The 21,494-nt window shown below is 33.8% G+C and overlaps 3 protein-coding genes across 3 annotated transcripts; 2 read left to right on the plus strand and 1 right to left on the minus strand.

Annotated features, from left to right (window-relative positions):
* Positions 1-737: 737 nt before the first annotated feature.
* LOC114752545 (protein NRT1/ PTR FAMILY 5.1) lies at positions 738-5,174 on the plus strand. The gene is made up of 4 exons (XM_028941285.1): positions 738-892; positions 1,243-1,460; positions 1,858-2,414; positions 3,883-5,174. Exons 1-4 carry the CDS (start codon positions 784-786, stop codon positions 4,772-4,774), a joined length of 1,776 nt encoding a protein of 591 aa, XP_028797118.1. The 5' UTR covers positions 738-783; the 3' UTR covers positions 4,775-5,174.
* Positions 5,175-5,500: 326 nt separating this feature from the next.
* On the minus strand, positions 5,501-6,377 carry LOC114752546 (uncharacterized). The gene is made up of 3 exons (XM_028941286.1): positions 6,145-6,377; positions 5,957-6,050; positions 5,501-5,862 (listed from the first exon to the last, which is right to left on the minus strand). The coding sequence occupies exons 1-3, from the start codon at positions 6,311-6,313 to the stop codon at positions 5,697-5,699; spliced, it is 429 nt and encodes a 142-aa protein (XP_028797119.1). The 5' UTR covers positions 6,314-6,377; the 3' UTR covers positions 5,501-5,696.
* A 9,494-nt stretch (positions 6,378-15,871) lies between these two features.
* On the plus strand, positions 15,872-17,754 carry LOC114752548 (peroxidase P7). Its single transcript, XM_028941287.1, has 4 exons — positions 15,872-16,349; positions 16,557-16,748; positions 16,870-17,035; positions 17,130-17,754. The coding sequence occupies exons 1-4, from the start codon at positions 16,134-16,136 to the stop codon at positions 17,519-17,521; spliced, it is 966 nt and encodes a 321-aa protein (XP_028797120.1). The 5' UTR covers positions 15,872-16,133; the 3' UTR covers positions 17,522-17,754.
* Positions 17,755-21,494: the final 3,740 nt, after the last annotated feature.

The following is a 21,494-nucleotide window of genomic DNA, read 5'->3' on the forward strand; positions in this document are numbered from 1 at the left end:
ATATGTATGTCAATCTCTATCAAAAGTAAAACATTGATAATATGCTACTACTTCCTCTTATTAATATAAGAGCTAATTAACTAATTTGAGTAAATTAATAAAGTTTGTTAAGTTAATTATTTGTAATAAATAGATATTTTTTTTATATAATACCTTTGATAATTATATATATTAATTAGAACTACTATTTAATGGAATCTTTAACATTTACAACTACTACAAGGACAGCTACTTTAAAAAAAAATAGATAAATATGAGAGACAAAGTGAATTTAGGGTCTTATATTTAAAACTAAATTAAAAATTAAACTAGATCTTATGTTAAGTATCAATGGTAGTATTATATGTGCACTTGCTTCATAAAGTCAACCCAAAAAAATTAAATAAATACTAAAATGGACCCAAAGCTAAGGAGGAGTGGGAGACAAAATATAATGACAAGGCAGTGATAGAAAGGGCGGTGGGTACGAGTTGCTAAATCCTTAGCTTCCATTGGCCAGTTGGACAGTAAGCCCACAAACAAAGCATTGCATTTATGTTGTGTTTAATAAACATTAATCATCATCAAGTTGAAGATTCCAAGTATCTCTCAGTGGTTCTTCTATTTTGGCTGCACGCTTTTTAACATATATATGATCTAATCTTATCGAACCTTTTGGCTCTATTATATTATAGCTCCACTCTTTATATAAATCTGTACACCCTGAGAACCTAATCAGTCATATTATTTCCCCCCTCTTTAGCTTCCATTGCCTTTAACTCTCTCTTCTTTGAAATTTCTTCAATGGAACCCCAATCATCAGAGTATACCAGAGATGGCACTATCGACTTTCGTGGTCGTCCTGCGCTTTCATCTAAGACAGGCAAATGGAGGGCTTGCGCTTTCCTCGTTGGTCAGCATCTTTCTATTCATATTCTGTTCCTTTTTTCAGTGTATTTTCTCAGACTATGAAGGTTTAGTTTTGTTCAGTGTCGTCCAACTGAAAAATCTATGTCTACCCTTAGAGTTTAATTATATAACTTCCAGTTTCACTCGTGCTCTTCTGTCGTCTGACTCCCTTGCGTGTTTGGCTTTAGTTTCCTTTCATATTAAACAAAAAGTCTGAACTGTATGTATGCTAACTTTGTTATTTTTAACCTCATCGACCAGCTCGTGAAAATTTGCCAATATGTTGATATGGTTTTATCATCACATGTATTAACTATTGGGTTGCTCCTTTTTCGTGTATATGTGTTGTTAAAGGCTACGAAGCATTTGAAAGGATGGCTTTCTATGGAGTTGCTTCCAACTTGGTCATTTATCTCACAACCCAACTCCATGAAGACACTGTCTCATCTGTGAGGAACGTGAATAACTGGTCAGGATCTGTGTGGATAACACCGATTTTTGGTGCCTTCATAGCAGATTTCTACTTGGGTCGCTTCTGGACTTTCACTCTGTCGTCTCTCATTTATGTCTTGGTAATTAAGCTAAAATCTAACTGCTATATATTTATTTTCTGAACATAAACTATATGGTCTATTAACCAAGCCCAAGAACTCCTCGTCCCAGAGATGAGTGGTAGATTTAGAATCTTCTGCTAAATTGCATCTACATATCAATCCATTCTATCTTCCAACCAAAAGAAGACCCACACCAGTTCGGACTTTATTTCACGTTAAGTACCCCCAGCCAGTGTGGACTAGACAAATATATCATTAATATAGGCCCAAACTAATGAAAATGAACCGATATTAATCCCATTTACGTTATAGTTTATCAGGAAACAATTTTGTCACTTCATAAAACATGGATTTAGAGTTTAGACAGTTAAGTTTAGAATTCATCAAGCTTATAATTACCCCCTTTCATGTACAGGGAATGACTCTTCTGACTGTAGCTGTATCCCTCAAGAGCTTGAGGCCAAACTGCACCAGTGGAGTCTGCGACAAGGCTTCTCCTTCACAGATTGCATTCTTTTACTCAGCACTCTACATAATATCAATTGGGGCTGGTGGGACAAAACCAAACATTTCAACTTTTGGTGCTGATCAGTTTGATGATTTTAATCCCAGTGAGAAAGAACTCAAGGCCTCATTCTTCAACTGGTGGATGTTCACCACGTTCCTGGGAGCTTTGAGCGCCACAGCAGGCCTCGTTTATGTGCAAGAAAACTTGGGATGGGGCCTAGGCTATGGTATCCCAACTGTTGGTCTATTATTATCCCTGCTGATATTTTACGCAGGGACCCCAACGTATCGCCACAAAGCCAGGACAACCAAGAGTCCTCTCAGAGGCATAATTCAAGTCCCTATTGCTGCGTTCAGAAACAGAAAACTCAAGCTCCCTAATGACCCCTCAAAGCTTCATGAGCATGAGATTCAACATTACATTAGCAGTGGAAAACGCCAAGTCTATCACACTCCTTTTCTGAGGTGAGCACCATATTATTCCAATATTTAATTTGTCTTAATCATTTCTCACACAATCTGATGCAGATAAATAATATAATTAGCTAGAATAATTAATGCAATAATTATACACAGCTTGTTTAACCACGAAACACAGTTCTATATAATACTCATCGAATATCCATGGAAGCTGATCTATCTAATCACACAAGTTGCAGTAGAGTGTGTGTGTGTGTTTTAATTTCTTTTTCACTATAATAGGAATGGGACTGATATTCCCCTACATACATATATTCCAAGTTGTAAGGAACTGTTTAAGGTGATTCACAACTTAGGTAAGGCCGAGCGTGATACTACTAGTGGCCTAGTGGGATAGTAACGTACAGTGAATTATGGAACACGAATTAAAGCATCTTTTTCTGGAACACCAACTTGAGATCAAGTGCGTGTGTGTGTTGTGGCCCCGGGAAGTTTAAACTCTCAGGAGCCAAACAGAAATAATAAGATTAAGTCAAAAAATCTTTCATTATTAGAATGAAAAACAAACTAAAATTTTTTTCTGTCATTCTAATGATGAAAATGAGATTTAAAAGGGAGGGGAGGGATTTTAATGGAGGGAAGGGGAGGAGAGGAAAGTAGAAGGATTTTAATATTATCTTGTTTGGATTTATAAAAAGGAAGGGGAGGGGGGAGTTTTAATATTGCCTTGTTTGGTTCATGAGGAGAGAGAAGGGAAAAATATTTTAACATAGACAATTTTATTCTTATTTTATTTAAAATATGAATATAATAGTCACAACATGACAAAATATTACTCTTTCTCTCCAAATCCTTCCAATTTTGGAAGGAAGGTTGAGGGGGCAGGGAGGGAAAATTTTTTAAAATTTTTCCTCTCCTTTTAAAATTTATGTGTTGCCAAACAAAGAGAAATAATTAAAATCCTTCTCCCTTCCTCCCCTCCCTTCCAAATCCCTCATACCAAACACACCTAATCGAAGCAATGGCAACTTCCGCCACTAAGCTTAGGTATCTAACAAAACGGTCCATTCTCAAAAGATTCGAGTTTTGGTTTCTTGCGTAGGTAGGAAATCCACTAATCGAAGGGTGGGGCTTTTCTGGGGATTGGGTATAGGCCATTCACTTCAATCCATTCCTTCCATTTACAAAGTTCATACACATATGTCCAAAAAGGCCATCTAGATGACTGGTCCCATCCTTCAAGCAACTTGCACCCGACCGACACATTAGTGTTTCAAAATCACCACTTCATATCATCAAAAATGATATCCACGTGAAACAGGCTAGCTTCTTTCCCCTCAACTTACACTAAATACATATGATGAAAAACAGGATTTGAACAAACTGTACTGTTTGGTTGATACAACTTCTTCCACTAGTAACATGCGGAAACAAGGATGAAGACCTAGTGTGTTAGGTAGGTTTTGTTATTTAGACAGACGATGGATTAATTGGATGAAACTGGTATACTTAGGTTCCTGGACAAGGCTGCAATAAAAGAAGGCTGCACAAGTTCCTCAAGTACGCCCTTGACAGTGACTCAGGTAGAAGAAACCAAGCTTATCTGTGGAATGATGCTCATATGGCTGGTGACACTAATTCCCAGCACCATTTGGGCACAAATCAACACTCTTTTCGTTAAACAAGGAACCACCTTGAACAGAAACCTGGGTCCTGACTTCAAAATCCCAGCAGCCTCGCTTGGGAGCTTCGTGACTCTGTCTATGCTCCTCTCTGTGCCAATGTATGATCGCTTCTTCGTGCCGTTCATGCGCCAGAGAACAGGAAATCCCAGAGGGATCACACTGCTTCAAAGGCTGGGTATTGGGTTTGCGATCCAAATCATAGCCATCGCAATTGCATACGCCATTGAAGTTAAGAGAATGCGCGTCATATCCTCACATGGGTTGGAAGGACCAAAAGACATAGTCCCTATGAGCATTTTCTGGCTTTTGCCTCAGTACGTTCTGATTGGAATTGCAGATGTGTTCAATGCCATAGGGTTGCTAGAGTTCTTCTATGATCAATCCCCAGATGAGTTGCAGAGCCTAGGCACAACGTTCTTCACAAGTGGGATCGGTGTTGGGAATTTCTTGAACAGCTTTTTGGTGACCATGGCTGCCAAGATTACAGGAACTGGTGGGAGGAAGAGCTGGATCGGAGACAACTTGAATAATTGCCACTTGGATTACTACTATGGGTTTCTGTTGGTGATATCAATTGCCAACTTAGTGGCGTTTCTTTGGGCATCAAGTAGGTACGTTTACAAGAGGGAGCCAGTACAGGTGAACGAGATTAATCATCAGCGTGTGCTTCAGATGAAAAGCAAACCAACTTTGGATGAATTGCTAGAACTAAAAGTGTGAACAATTTAAGACTTGTCATGTATTTTGAAAACACTAGAAGGAACGTACTTTACATGTTGTTGTGGACTTGTGGTTTAAGAACAGGGGTGCAAGGTAACTTTGAAATGTCGAAACACACAGAGGTGTGAAGACCATTATAGATATTCAGGCCCCAAATAAAAAAAAACAAAGAAAGAAGAAGACCCTTATAGATATATGGATGTACGTTTTAAATGGCCTGTTAATCTTTCAGCCCATTTAAATTTTGATGATGTGGCCTGTGAAGACCTTATCGAATATTTGTGGTCGAGAAATAATCAATCAAATGTCCAATATTTTACAGTTATCTTATTGGTAGTATGCAAATTAAATCTAAGTCTACAGAGAGAATTAAGCAATGAAGTAATGTATTACTAGCAAAGCAAGCGGATTGGTCAATCGTCAGCGTGTTGATTCGAGTGGCTCCGTCATACAATTACACTCTCTTCCCAGCCCGTCTATTTATTTGCCTGTCTCCGCCACTCTTATCAGATATGGCATTGGTAGGTACACTTGTGTTTTGAGTTTTAGACATTTGGTGTAGATGAGAATGAGGATTAACTAACTCAAACTGTGAAAAACGTTTGAGTATTTTGAAAAAATAAATTGCAGGGACTAAATTAAAAATTGTTGTATCAGTAAGTTTTTCTTTTAATTTATTTTTGTTTTCCACGGGAGGGTTAAGGAAGCACTGCAATCCTTAATTAGTTTCCAATGAGATAATTATGCTTTAGAAAGCTGAAGAAGAGGGAAGCAGGAAGGTGAGAGAAAATTGTATCTACATTATAAAGTGGGTTATCACTACATATCCATAGTCCATGCAGACTGATGGCGATAACTTGGAGTGATAAGATAACAAAATTAAAGCAACACCGATACATAAAATCACTTATGAAAGAAATTATTAGAAAGGAGAAAGAAGCTCCCATTCGACCACCTCTCTGATATCGGAACGAGCAGTCTCCACCTGTGGTTTTTGGGGCTGAGCATCAGAAGAAAGACGATTGTCATAGTAGTGACAAGCGGCGGCGCCGGAGAGCACAGCCAGTGTTAATGCCTGAGCATGCATCCTTCATCCAAAACCAAAGCAACCCCACCTCAATTTCAGCAAATAAATAATGAATCAAAACTGAACAGAGCATAAAAGCCACACCAAAATGTTACCTGGCATGAATAAGCCTGAGACTAGGTTTCATAGCAGAGGCTTTGCGAGAGTTAGCCAGGAAGGATGCCCCTATTCCTGTGGCCCATAATGCCCCTGCAATTCCAATCAACACCCCCACGATGAGCAAGTTATGTAATTTCCTTCACTGACAGAAAGAGAGAAAGGTTACGAATGTGGGATGACATACCAATGGAAGCAAGCTTGTGTTCAGAAACCCAGGAATGAACTGACATGTTGGTTTGTGTGTAAATGTGCGGAAGGTGTTGAATGAACTGCGAATGAGAAGCCATGGAAAGAAAAGGTTGGTTATTTATAGAAGAGAGGCAAGGAATGGTGAGAGTCGAGTTGGGAGACATTGCCGTTGATTTAGGGTATGGCCCCCGGGTTCAGAATCTGACTGACTCTGTTGCCGAGGGAGGGAACACCGAAAGCCTTAAAACCACAGGCTTCTCTTGGCCTGGTTTCATCTGGGTGCTTGGTTTTGCTCCTGCGTCTTTTTGAGCTAACATATAGAGCCTGCTTCACTACTCACAAGGTCCTTTACTTCCTTGACCAGAGCTCATTGCATCTGCACTTGATTGATTCTCCTTCCTGCCCCACCAACATTTAATAGTATAAAACTTTTTTCTTCCCACCTTTTGACAATCTTCCTTGGCGAATCAGTTTATTCAAAACTGTTTGATTAATTACGGATTTTTTTCTTTTGGTAAAAAGCTTTGTTCAGATATTCTGTCGCATACTTAATTGATGCACATGCACTTCAACACGTGTCTGATCTTTATGTAAAACTGCACATGCGTTGATGGTTAACGACAAAACCGTGGGAACTGGGAATAAGAAATAAATAATGGCCGACGCTTTTGGATAAGGGCGCTGTGAACATTTTTGTGATATTCCAGGTATTTATATTTAATTTCAATGAATTATACATAAATTTGTTTTATTTTTAAAATATAAGATACAAGGAAAAAAACAGTTACTAATTAAAAGGGAATGTGAAATAATTAAAATTTGATAATAAACATATTGAATACGGAAAAGCGTGTTGATTCACTTAATTAAATCCCTACGAAGCTGTGTGCGGGCAAAGATTGGTGTAACTGTACCAACTACCCAGAAAGAAAGAAACAACGTCAGACGACAAGGCGTATCACAGAAATTCGGATTTGCATTGCACATCTATTTCTTTTGGTATTTTCTGTGTAGATTCATTTTTGTTTCTGCTTCCTTTCTCGCGTACGATTAATTAATGCTTATAAAGAACATGACTACTTTTTATCTTTTGCTAAAAAAAGAACTTGTATTAAAAAATGTTAAATATTGAAAACGGCCAACAGAACGTAGAATGACAATTGCACGGAAATTCAATTTTCTTTCAGCAGATAGAAAGGCGTAACTATTAGAAGAGAAATACTAAGAGTTAATTAATCTGTAAGTCCTTATAGTTTCAACCAATTTTGAATCAGGTCCTTATAGTTTTTTTTTTTTATTAGGTCCTTATTCTTTCACATGTTTTTAATTAGATCCTTGCATTTATTTTTCTTTTTATAAAGTCCTTATAATTTCCCTAAATTCTTAATCAGGTCCATGTTGTTTTAATATTTATTTATTAGTTAAATATAAACTTAATTAGATTACTGAAATATAAAATATTAATAATTAAATTAAATTAATATAAGTAATATAATTAATTAATTCATATAAATTTTTTAGAACAAATAATATTTTCTTGCTGGCAAAAAATAAAATTATTGTAATAATTCATTATTTTTAGAATATTTTTTATTGTTATAATAAACTAATATTAAATAATATATACTATTTTATGATTATAGAATAGTATTATTAGAATTCACAAAATAAAGAGTAAAAAATTCAGGGACTTAATTAAAAATGAGGTGAACTTATAAGGACTTCATAAAAAGAAAAATAAATACAAGACCTAATTAAAAAGATGTGAAAGTATAAGGACCTAATAAAAGAAATAAACTATAGGGACCTAATTCAAAATCAGTTAAAACTATAAGGACTTACAATTTTATTTTTTATTTTCTTTTGGCTTGGTGTGACAACCAATATAAGCCTTAACACGTTATCAAATGGGGTCGGAGAGCAAAAAAGAAAAAAAGAAAAAAAGAAAAGAAAAATTTGACATACGCATGCATTTTTAAGGAAAAAATTACAATCAAGTCCCAATAAAGAGATTTAATTACCTTAAAGTTTATCAACAATTGAAGAACATTCAATAACAAATTTCAAAATAAGAAATGACAATATTCATATTGGTCACTTATTGTTGGACTTTCTTAGTAATTGAATTCCTTTTCTGAGATCTCATGGTGATTTTTTCCTTTTAAGAGTGGCATGATCTTTATTTTTATTTTTGTACAATTAAATATACGCACACATACAAATATATCAACGTTAATATTATCCAAACATGATAAGTGGCAGAAATCACCTTTTTGTTTTGAGACTAACCAGCATACGAAATGGAAAAAAAAAAAAAAAGAGTAGTAAATTCGAAGACAGTAGGTTTTTGGGTGTGAACAGAAAAAGGCCCATTGGATAAAAAGTTAAACAGTATTGGGTCCAGAATATTCCTTAGGCGGCTATTAGCCCATTAACTGAGATCGCATTAATGATTGAGGCTCTACGAATTACGAATATAAAGCGTTAAACTCATCGCAACCAACTGGGTTCTAAAACAGGGCCCATTTATATTTAGGCCTCACTTAAGCCCTTATCAATATATTTACATATTTTTAATAAAGAATGTCAAAACTAAATCTGAATAATTTAAATTTTAAAATTTTACCAGTGTAAAATAGAAAAAAAAAACAATTCATAGTGCTCATCATAAAACATAGAAAGTGTGAGACATTCCTCCGGCTTCGAGAAAAAGAAATTATGTCTTCAAGATGTTGTCCATCGAATTGTTTGATTATATTGTGAAGATTGAAAGATTATATCTTTCATATATACTCAAGCCAAATTAGAGACTTATTAAAATTAAATTTATATCTAATATTTGTTAGATATAAATTACCTCTTAAAAAATGTTTCACACATGAGAGATTTTGCTTTGAATTAAGCTTGGTTGCAAGTTTGCAATATATTGATACTACATGGCATGCAACCCATGAATACAATGTAAAAATGATCAGCACAAAAATCAATTCTAACATTCTCGAAACTGAATAAAATAAAATCATGCTAAAATTACTCAAATTTGTTTAAACTGATACTATCTCTAGTCTTTAATATAAAAACTAGTTGACTGATTTGAGTAGATTCAAAAAACTAGTTAAATTAGTTATTTGTAATAAATAGATGTTATCTTTTTAAAAATATCCTTATCAATCAAATATGTTTGTTATAACTACTATTATTACAAAAACTACCTTAAGAAAAAATGAATAAACATGAGAAAAAAAATGAATTGAGATCTTATATTTAGAACCAAAATAAAAATTAAATGAGCTTTTATATTAAGGATCAGAGACTATATTTCAATTAAAACTTATATAAAAACCTGTGTAGATGGCCTCCAATTAGATAAAATAAAATTGAATAAAATAAAATCAATCATTGGAAGTCATTAAGTCTAAACCGTTGAGATCAAAATATCAACAACATTAAATTCGTAGGTAGTTAAGAAATCGCGGTAGAGTATCTCTTTGTTTTATGTTATGCTGCTTGAGTCAATGGCCTTATCGAATTTCGTTTCATATCCTTGAAGCCAATTTAATTTCAATTTCTCCCACGATAATGACTCTATCCTAATTCCTATTACTTTAACCACTAGTCAACATTCCATCACAAGAGTGGCGCAACAATTTTTTTGGCACTTCCTATTTACAAATATTTCATTCAGTCGTCAACGAACAAAAAGATGAGCTACAAAGACAAATTAATTTCTTACAGAACTTATATAATTAATAGGCTTGATTGTAAATATAAATTTTTAATTCACTTTGTATTTATAATTTTTTTAATATTTTGTTGATTAGTTTTACTGCTTTTTTTTATTCTTTTGTCTTGTACACTTAATTTCATCGTTGAAAGAGAGATATAGAGACACTTTAGAGAAAACGACACACAATTTTCATTAAATGACTAATTTAATTAATAAAATTTTGTAATTTGATCTTATATTTAAGATTAAATAGAGTATTAATTAAAATTAAGTATCGATCAACATAGCATGCTAACTTTATATACGCTCATTTTCAGACGATTGTAATCTCACGTCGATAATTTAACCGAGCATATTCTACCATAAAGCGCAGTTTAAGAATTTAACATTTGATTTGTAGAGTACAAAAAAAAAATCAAACTTATTAATATCTTTTTAATTGAACTACGAATTACTTTTCCCTCAAATCAGAAAGCCTAGTTTAAGAATTTCACTAAAACCATCAGCACACATTTTTTTACAAATAATTAATTTAACTAGTCTTTTTGATCTTTATAGATTAATTATCAAGCTCCTACATTAATGATTTTTAAAAATAAAAACAGCATCTAATAAATTGCCTGCGATTGTTTTCATCCCACGCTATAGTATACATATGTATGTAAGGCTAAATTATAATGTCGTCTAACAACTTATTAATTGGTTGGCCAAAAAAACCAATTAATTAATTGAAACGAAAGGCAATGAGGCCGGCGAGCAGCACATGGCTTTTTTGACTAATTTGAGTTAAAATAATTAAAGCGTATCTAATCTTTATGACCAAGGAGTAGAAATTTCAAGCAATGGAGCGTGATGAATGGGAATAACTTTGAAATAGTGAACCAGTTTCCACAATGTGAAACCGCTAAGCAGTTTCAAATATGCTCTTCTGGAACATTATTGCAGCAGACAAATTAGGTCACATAATGTTTCATATCCAAATGATGTACGAGTATGTTACAAGTGTACGTCAATTCTCAACCTCATTTGAAGCTAAAGCAAAACGTCGCTGTTAATTAGTTTTCTTAGAAGAAATTCTACTCTCTTGGAGTATCAAAATTTCTATGGCCTGCTCTATTGGCTTCACTTGTATCCATCCTAAATAAAAGATCCCTAGGACGTAATTATGATCAGTGACACTTTATTCTGGTGTTGAAAACCAAGGTTGTGATCTCATGATGCTTTGAATTTTTTGGTGTTGATTAATGAAAAGGTTATAGCTAAACCAATGTTGTGATCTTTAGTAGGACCTTATGTTACCATTGCGGGAACCAAATGGAACTCTTCCCAACCACTTCTAAACGGTAATGCTCTTTCATTAGACATCTTTTTGAACTATTGGTGTGACGTATATAACAACAGCAATTCTTATAAGGCAAAGTTGCCTACATATATGAATCGTTAAGTGTTATTATGCTTTAACAATAATTAAATTTTTAATGCTTCGTTCGATAATGCCGTTGAGTATTTTCTTTAATCTTTCTTTACCACTCCATAGATAAATGTATATCGTGAATATATTTGATTGTACACCATATTTTTCTTAGAAAAAAATAATTTATTGAGTTTTTTTGGCCTTGTATTAAAAATGAACAAGGTGGGAGATTCTTTACACACATGATTTTGACTATACATATTTCGAACTACTGAAGTAATCTTTCCCGTAACTCACTTTCAACATGCATGATTAACGGGAAGATGCTTGCTCATACAAGTCCAAGCTATTTAACAAAATAAACTTAAAAGATTTGTCTCTTTAATTTTTTTCTTCAGCCAGTAGATTTACTAAATACTTCACGCTACGTGACTTAATTGGGTTATTGGATGAAACGGAGCAATTTTCAACTTCACTTCATGGATTTTTTTTTAATACGTTTATCTTCTTGCTTTTTTTGGGCCAGATTCATACGTTTATTTTTTTCTTTTGAGAAATATCGTGATGAATAAATCCCTATATATTGCGAAAAAAGTTTATATCCATGGAAAGAAAAATCTCCCGCTATTAATTACAAAGTATCCTTACTTAATCAGAAAGTATGACGACTTCTAAAAATTGAAAGCTTATTCTCTTGTAAATAATGTAAGTTAAATTATAATTATAAGTTATGAAAACTAATTGAAGGTACCTATACTTTCTCTCAATTTTTAATTTGGTACTTATGTGTTTTTTTCCCTTTAATTAAACATTTAATTTTATCTTTTTGGCAACATTAGCTCTTATAACTTTGTTCTATTAATATTTTTAGTCTCTACATAAGGATTAATGATGTTAATAGAGCAAAATTAAAGATTTAGTTAAGAACAAAAAACACATAGGTACCAAATTGAAAATTGAAAAAAAGTATAAGTACCTCCAATATGGTTTTCCCTTATAAGTTATAAGAAACCTTATTGTCATATATATATATATATATATATATATATATATTCCTGTGTTAAATTCCGCTTTTAGATAATTATTTGCCATTAAATTTTCATTTTTTAATTTAAAAGTGTATTGAATATGGGTTTTCAAACGTCGCGAGCTATACGTTTCCAGCTGCCAAGCAATGGTCCGCAGAAATTTTGGATCAATTAAAGACCTTAATTTTTAATTATGATTTTTTAAATCTGATGTCGACCTCCCTTAAATGATCTCAAAGGGTCATTTTGTCTAATTTTTAGGCCACTGCTCACCAGCAATCATTCAACTTTCATCCCCTAACAGTTTATAATTTAATGGTACCGTAATTCACACACCGCACCATTTAGCGGAGATTCAAAAACGAAAATTCCAAACATCTCCTTAATTTATTCTTAATTTTTTTTCTTAGACAACAAATACCTTTTCAGATTATACACACACACACACCCCATTCTTCTTAATTAGATATGGCCCAAGCATTGTATGAAAATTAAGAGATAAGTATTGATTTATTGGATTTTTTTTTGTATCTATGGTGCATTTTTTGACCAAACAAAACTTTGTAGCTCAAGAACACAAAACAAAGAAGATTTGGGAATTATTGTTTAAAAGTCACACCACGCCAACGTTTTGTTGAAACCAAGTTACAACTCTTTGCCTACAATATAAAGTTAACTAGATGTTACGAGAACATACTTCCCATTCTGACGGGTGAATCCTTAATTCAACAAGTCCATTAGTTTGATTTAAATTTTAAAATCTAAGATTCCCTTCATAGAAAAGGAATAAGATTTTTTTAAAAATTATATACTTTTAAGTGAACAAGTTAATTATCACAGATTCACAGTGATTGGTATCATGATACTTATTGTGGTTATATGATTTACGCAGTCTAAATATGGTTTCGACAGTCAGTTTTTAAAATTTGTAATTGGTTGCTTTCAAATAATAAAATCATTGTTTTTTTAAAAAATAACAATCAAGATATTATCTTTATTTTAAATTTTGTAGTCATTAAAACAATTTTTAAAAATAAAAAGATATAATAAAAAAGGAACCATCCAGATTTGGTGCTCACCGAAATTTAATCTAATATTCACATATATCCAGAGCATATGATAACTGAATGATTCAATAACAAATCTAAAATAAATTGAAAGGTTCAAAGATCACAAACTATAATCACAAATCTAAAATTAATATGACTCTTCTAGAAAGAGCGAAAATTATCCATATTATAAAAAAGGATCCAAGTTCAATCAATAGAGATAATGACAGGAAAAAAGAAAGAAAAAAAAAAGAATGGTGTAAATGAGGCTGTCAATGATGGAATGCTACATGTGTTTTTGTTTTTGTTTTTTATGGTTCGCATACACAGGATGTTTGTGTCCGCAAATATTTAAATCCTGTTGACTGAAGTTTTGAAGGAGTGGTTGATCTCTTGATGGCAGTGAGACGCTTAAACTTAAAATTTTAAATTCTCAATTAGGAACCCAGAGGCTCAAATTGATAATTTTGCGCAATGAAATCCCATCAAATTCCGCATTCCACATAACACAAAATCAACTGTGTCCAAAATACTTCAAAGCAATATCTAATACTACCTCTGGTCCTTAATATAATACTTTGTTTGATTTTTATTTTGGTCCTAAATATAAGATCTCAATCTATTTTATCTCTCATATTTATCTATTTTTTTCCAAGATAATCCTTTCAATAATAATAGTTCTAGATAACAAACTTGGTTAGTAAAAATATTTTAGAAAAAACAACATATATTCATTACAAATAACTAATTTAACTAAATTACTTATTCTTTAAATTAGTCAACTGAGTCTTATAATTAAGACCGGAGGTAGTAATTAGAGCATGCTTCATGACAATTGAAAAGGGTTATCGGACCTAAATCCTGAAAAAAAAATTTAGCTTTTTTTTTCCGACCAATAATTTAGTTTCAAAAATTTCCACGGATTATAACATTTCATCTGTTGAGCTATGTAGTACAATTAATTTCCAAAAAAAAAAAAGGGATTCCAAGGTGCATGTGGCGGTGCTTGTACGACTTTTTCTTGTTTTGCAGCGCAAGGAAGGGCTCTGACTCCAACCACTATCAAAAGTGACAAGGTGACCCGTCGAATTAATTGAAGCAAACATATTTACATTTATATTTGTGGGTGTGTGTGTGTGGGTCGCGTTAATATTTTATTGTTTTTAAATTGTAAACTCAACTGCTCCTTTTGACACAGCCAATAAAGCACATCCACAGAGAGAGAGAGAGAGAGAGAGAGAGAGAGAGTCCATTATAAGGTCAAAATTGGACGGTCAAAAGAATGTCTGAACCCTCCCCTAGTGGTCCAAACAATCACCTCCTTCCTTTGTACTAAAACTAATTTCCATCTTAATTAGTACTACTATTGATGTGGTACTAAGTTTAACCAACTCGTACCACCTAGCTCATTGAATTTTTAATAATCATATATAAATGAGCGGTAGTGATCAATTATCAATAATACAAAGTTATCACATCATTTATACAACTGACGTCTTCTATTATTTGTAATAGTTGCTGATATTTTAGGGAAAGAAATTCATACATAGAATTGCATGTTCATGACAACGGTACTGTTTTGAGAAGTTTACGCACGTCTCTAAAAAAATGAAATATTCAAATTATTACTAGTCACACAGCTTCCCATATACACATATAACAAGTTTCCTCTGCTGGGTTGAACGTAATTATATGATTGATCCAGGCACTTACTTGAAAAAGGCTTAATTTGAGGGCAGAGGGTGGTTGTTGAGTTGTTCTATTTTGATCCCATAAAATAAACCACGCGTTGCTTCAAATGGTAGATAATTAATAATGAACTTTTACAAAAGCTTCCTCACCAAATTAAACTCTACTTTTGTAAATTAAACTAAGTCAATGCCCAGGAACAGATGGTTCCTCTTCTTTACGCTTTAGCTTTTCTGGTTTCTGGAACCTCCAAGGAGCCAGTCAAATTTCGCCTTCTATTTTTATATAATATATCTTCAAGTACTGCTCTGATCTGCTGCTGGCTGTATCGCATGTAAATAAAATAATACTCCTCCGGTCCTTATTATAAGATCCAATTTGACTTTTTATTTGGTCCTAATTATAAGACCCAATCCATTTTCTCTTTTATATTTATGTATTTTTTTCCAAGATAATCTTTCTAATAATGATAGTTTTAGCCAATATACTTAATTAGCAAGGATATTTTAGGAATAACAACACTTATTTATTATAAATAACCAACTTAACTTACTTCCTTAATCTCCTCAAATAAGTCAATTGGGTCTTATAATTAGAACCGGATGAGTATATTATTACCCATACGTCACTCATCAAAGCGTTAACTTATTAATGGGCCCCCCAACCTTGACAAATATGCACTATTTACCAACCTCTTTGCTTCAAACGAACAACAGTATGACGCCGGTTCTTTTTTTCTCCTTCTGGTTCCTTAAATTAAAATCACACACACCCCCCTTCTGGTATTTCTAATTTCTATAATGATTATTGTCGAGTATGAAACAGCGTAAACTGGCTTTGAAAGTTGGAAATATTCCTCCATACTCACCCATGCACTTATTTCTCTACGTGTTAGGTCACCTGCCGACCCAAACCACCTTGAGGTCTGGCCACTTCGAAGTTTCAAGCTAGCCCATCCTCATCTATTATATATACACCTCCAATAGCCCTCCCCTGCAATGCACAACATTCTCACAACTCATTCACAGCCACAACAAAGTCACGTACACAACAAATTAAACCACCTCCTTTTTCATTATGGGTTCTCCGAGCTCAATGAGCCGTTGTGTTCTGGTTTTGGTGGTTCTGCTCTTGGGGAGTACTGTGAACGCACAGCTTTCTGCAGACTTTTACGCGAGATCTTGCCCTCAACTTCCCTACATTGTGAATCGTGCAGTGCATTCCGCCATTGCCAAGGAGGCACGCATGGGTGCTTCTCTTCTTCGCTTGTTCTTCCACGACTGCTTTGTTAATGTAATTCTTCTATGCTTTACTTTCATATTTTAATTAATTATTGCATCAAATGCACTCGCATGCATGAGTTTCCACTTCCTCCTGCGGCTTTAATTTCTCTATCTGAAATCTAAACTTTACGGTAAAAAGATCCTTCAAGTATTATGAAGATGGTAGTAACAAATCATTGAAGCTAATATAGAGTGTTGTCTGGCGTAAATATGGAAGGGGTGTGATGGTTCGATTCTTCTGGATGACACGTCCAATTTCAAGGGAGAGAAGGGCGCAGTGCCCAACAAGAACTCAGCTCGCGGCTTCGAAGTGATCGACGCCATCAAGTCGGAGGTCGAGAAAGCGTGCCCAGGCATCGTCTCCTGTGCCGACATTCTCGCCGTCACCTCCAGAGACTCCGTCCACCTTGTGAGTTCTCCCTCTCCCCCCCCCCCCCCCCCCTCTCTGTGTTTAACATAATAATCCTCACATGCCAACATATTAATGGAGGAGCGTTACGTTGTGTGTTGACACTTAATAAAAATTTCAGCTTGGAGGGCCATACTGGGACGTGAAGCTCGGAAGAAGAGACGCCAGAATCACCAGTCTCTCTGCCGCAAACAACGGTATCCCACCACCCACCTCTAACCTCAACCAACTCATATCCAGATTCTCCTCACTCGGTCTCTCCACCAAGGACTTGGTCGCTCTCTCTGGTACATATATTTTTCACTTTCCCTTATTCTAACCTTCATTGATCTCGCTCTCTTCTAATTAACATTCATATATAATTATTCCACCGTTGTATAGGTGGGCACACGATTGGACAAGCGAGATGCACTAATTTCAGGGCTCACATATACAACGAGAGCAACATATACGCAGGTTTCGCTCGCACCAGGCAAACGAACTGCCCCAGGGTCTCAGGTACAGGGGACAACAATCTGGCTCCTCTTGATTTAGCGAGTCCCACTTACTTCGACAACAGCTACTTCAAGAACCTGGTTCAGAAGAAAGGGCTTCTTCACTCCGATCAGGAGCTCTTCAATGGCGGATCCGTCGACTCCATTGTGCAAGGCTACAGCGCCAACCTCAGATCCTTCGCTGAGGATTTCGTTGGAGCCATGATCAAGATGGGCGACATCTCCCCCCTCACTGGCTCTCAGGGCGAGATCAGGAAAAACTGCAGGAGGGCCAACTAATTAATGATTCATTAATTACGCTTGTCCATTTTATATACGGTGGCTTCATCAGTTTGCGATATAATAATTATAATAATAATAATTAAGTTGTTTTGCTTATTCCTTTCATTTCTTTGTTGACTTTATTTGACTCATCAAGTGTGTTTATTAAATTCAACAGTGATGTAAGCGTCCTTCGTTTAATTTTGTTTTCTCAATCAATATACAAGTAGCCACCTATATGTTCCTTTTTAGTTTTTCTGTTATTGCGTGCGTTTTCGTCCTTCAACTATGCTGTGGCATCTAGGCCCCCCCCCCCCCGGGCGGGGCGTTCGTTGGCAGGTATCGACCCCACACGGTTAATATCACTTTAAAAGGGCTCAATTCTAACTTGCTTCCCCGACTTGAAGAGAGACAAAATTACGTTGCCGTCCAATTATTTCTTTTTTTTTTTTTAATCCGTTCTGAATCAGCTGATCATTGATTTATAGGATAATCGGTAAACAAGTCAACTCACTGAAATCTGATGGTATCAATTTCAAATGCATAAATAAGTGACGACTTACGACAGAGGACAGAATTAATAGATTGCTTTAAAGATCGTTAACACTCTGTATCGGATGATAATATATAAATGCTTATCTTCATTTATTCAGATTCAGTTGATTTATTTTTTTTTTGCCTTACTATACTTCTATTGGAGAGAATTATGTTTAATTATACTGCTTTCAATATAAATAAGGTCTTATAATTAGGATTAGAAGTAATATCTGATACACTATCCAAAATTAAAAAGTCATTTATGGTCTGTTTGGTATGAAGGATTTGGAAGGAAAGGGATGAAGGAGGAGGGATTTTAATCATTTTTTTGTTTGGTAAGATAAAAATTTTAGGAGGGGAGGAAAATTTTTTTAACATTTTCCCTCCCCTCCCCTCATAAGCCTCCCCTCCAAAATTGGATAAATTTGGAAGGAAAGAGTAATATTTTGGCTTGTGTTGACTAATTACCCATATTATTTTCTAATAATCCCATGCTACCCTTCACTGCCAAATGTATGTGATTTGATATATTTATGGATTTAATCATGCCTCTATTCCCTCATTTATATGCTATCAAATATATATAAAAAAAAAAAGTTGCTATCAAATATATTTTAATTTCCAAACGAATCAAGCATTCAAATAAAAACATATAAATAGGTCATTGTTGTCATCTTTGAAAAAGTTATTTGACTATTCATATCAAAAAACAGGAAAAAATGAAGTTGAAAAACATACTCAAATTAAACATATTTATTTCATTAAATCAGATTTTGGATATAAAATAATTATAATTATTGGATGTATAGTAGCTATTAAATATGTATTATCATTATATCTATTTAATTTTGCTAATTATAAAAAGTTGATCTCATGTATTAAATATTATTTATAATTATATTTTATTAATTACTCTATAAAATTTGTAAAAATCAACTTAAAATAATATAAGGGCAAAGTTATCTATATAAAAATATTTTGCCTCCCCTCCCTTCCTAAACCAAACAAGGTAACATTAAAATTTCTCCCTCCTTTCCTCTCGTATTAATCTAAACAAAGTAATAAAATCCTTTCTCTTTCTTCATCTCCTTTCCCTCTATTAAAACCTCCCTCCCATCCCATCCCATCCCTCTATTGAGCCAAACACACCGTTAGTTGAGTGTTAAATTTTAAAACTCAACGACAAGCAGACCAAATGGCTGAAATGGATCCTTGAAATCAACTCATCGGTTCGGTCAAGAAAACTGTTTGAAGGCCCATGTGTATTGGGCTCAGGTCAAGCCTAAATGAACTGGGCTTGGTCCAGCCCGAATTGTTGGCTCAAATCAAGTCTACTCCTTACCGTGGGTGTTGCCCAAGACGATTAATTTTTCTGACAAAGATTCAGGACACACAACTCACTGATGCCCACACGCGACAGTCAAATTTCATTTCCAGTATTCTAACTAACATAAAAATATAAAAATTAGTGTGATCTGATATTGGTCGCCCATGGCCATGACCAACAAAAATGCTATTCATTTTTAAATTACCAGAGAATCTTTTCGGGGTTTTTATTATTATTATTTTCTTAGTGAAACAGATCAGTAAGATCGCAAATCCGAATTTGTAATTTTTAAAAAGGGAAAATAAAATTACATTCGGAATCTCACATAAATATGCATTCATTGTGATCAGTGAAGCTCAGTGCTTTTTGTTTAAGTGAACACTGCCGGTGAGATATTATTATTTAGCATAATTAACAGTGACAACTCCACCGATTTACTAATGTTTTATTATAAACTAATTATTTTCTTTAAAAAAATTATCTATTAGTCGAACCCTGATCATGAAAGTAAAAGCCATGCATGGGAGCGGCAAACCCCATATTTTCTTCCAGGTCATGTGGCTTAGAAATTTTTAAGTTCTTCACTAATTAACAAATGGATCTTTAGCTTGTTTGATTATCTGATTTTTTTTAATCTTAATTTATTTTCTCAAACTATTTTTTTCCTTGATATAAAACATTTCCATGTCATATTCCTTCTCTTTGACTTTTGTTTAGATTTTGGGTCACTGTATCTATTTAGGTTGGAGGTTGGCATATATGTTACTTTATTGCTGTCACTTTACCTAACCTTAACAGGGTTTACTAAATAAATAGAACCTTCTCTGCTTAATTAGAACTAATCAATCAGTTTAACTGTAATTTTCGTTAATCATTACTCAGAAGTCATAATAATTGAGATGATTGCCTATATATATATGTGTGTGTGTGTGTGTGACGTTGCTTGACTGAATTTGGAGCCAATTGGAACCCATGAACTCCAAAAGAAATTTCGTTTCTAGCTAGGATAAAATAAGTTAATGTATTAACATAAATGGGTTATCTACTAAAATAAATAAATAAAGATACTATTTTTTCCCAACAAAAGAAAGATACTATATATCGTGTCTAGCTGTATATGCGTGCGCGCGCGTACAAGAGCTATTTTCAAGTTAACTGTTAATAAAACAAAAATTACTGTCTTGTCATTATATAGTATGCATGATAACATACAGTAATTTTTTTTGGGGTAATGCACACATGGTAACAATAATTTAGTTATGGAATAATTCGATTAATTAAATATAAGTTTTCTATTTTTTGGTTTGGTGGACTATCTATTTCTCATCATTGGCCACCCGCACACATATATACATATATCGTTTCTATGCCTTGCGGTGCAATAGTTGATTGATTCATTTTCTTTTGAGTACTCTTCGATCATAATATATTTTTATTAACTTTAACCATTTGAATCCCCCTGTAATTTTATTTTATTTTTCCACTTAAGATTAAAATCTCAAATACGCGGTCGACCAAAGTTGACCATGCATGCATAAGTATATTCTTTTTATTCTTAAAAACAACAATTTTTGGACTTTTCTAATCTATTAATTATTGATTGATTGATTAAGCAGAACCTTCTATACTCGATCCCCTCCAATTTCTAAGGGAAAATGATTAAAAAAAAGAAGCTGGAATTTTGTAAATACCAAAGAAAGAATATCAACAAAAATTTGTTGTTATTTGCAAATTTAAACTTGTCAATACCAAATAAACTTATGCTACTAAACCTAATTTGGGATTTACAATTTTCATCTTCTTTTTTTTGTCATTCTCCCAATTTCTAATGCACATAATTATTTAACGGAGTATTTTGTCTTCATTCCCCATACAAGTATGACGATAATACGCGTATCCTATCATCATCAGAAAAAAAAAAAAAAAAAGAACAAACGGAACAAGAAATGTAGCTGTTGTTAGCATCATATATCTTTATTATTTATTTAACTTTCTATTTTCTACATGTTTTTCTTTTCATGAATTAATAATAACATGAAGTCATACTGTTATGGCTCCTAGCTTTGCAATTAAGGTATAACGATATGAAAAAACCCACCCAACCTTTTCTTTGTCCTCTTGTAATTC

This window comes from Neltuma alba, unplaced genomic scaffold, assembly GCF_004799145.2.
Source record: "Neltuma alba isolate B1F8T4 unplaced genomic scaffold, ASM479914v2 tig00007435_pilon, whole genome shotgun sequence".
Lineage (NCBI taxonomy): Eukaryota > Viridiplantae > Streptophyta > Magnoliopsida > Fabales > Fabaceae > Neltuma > Neltuma alba.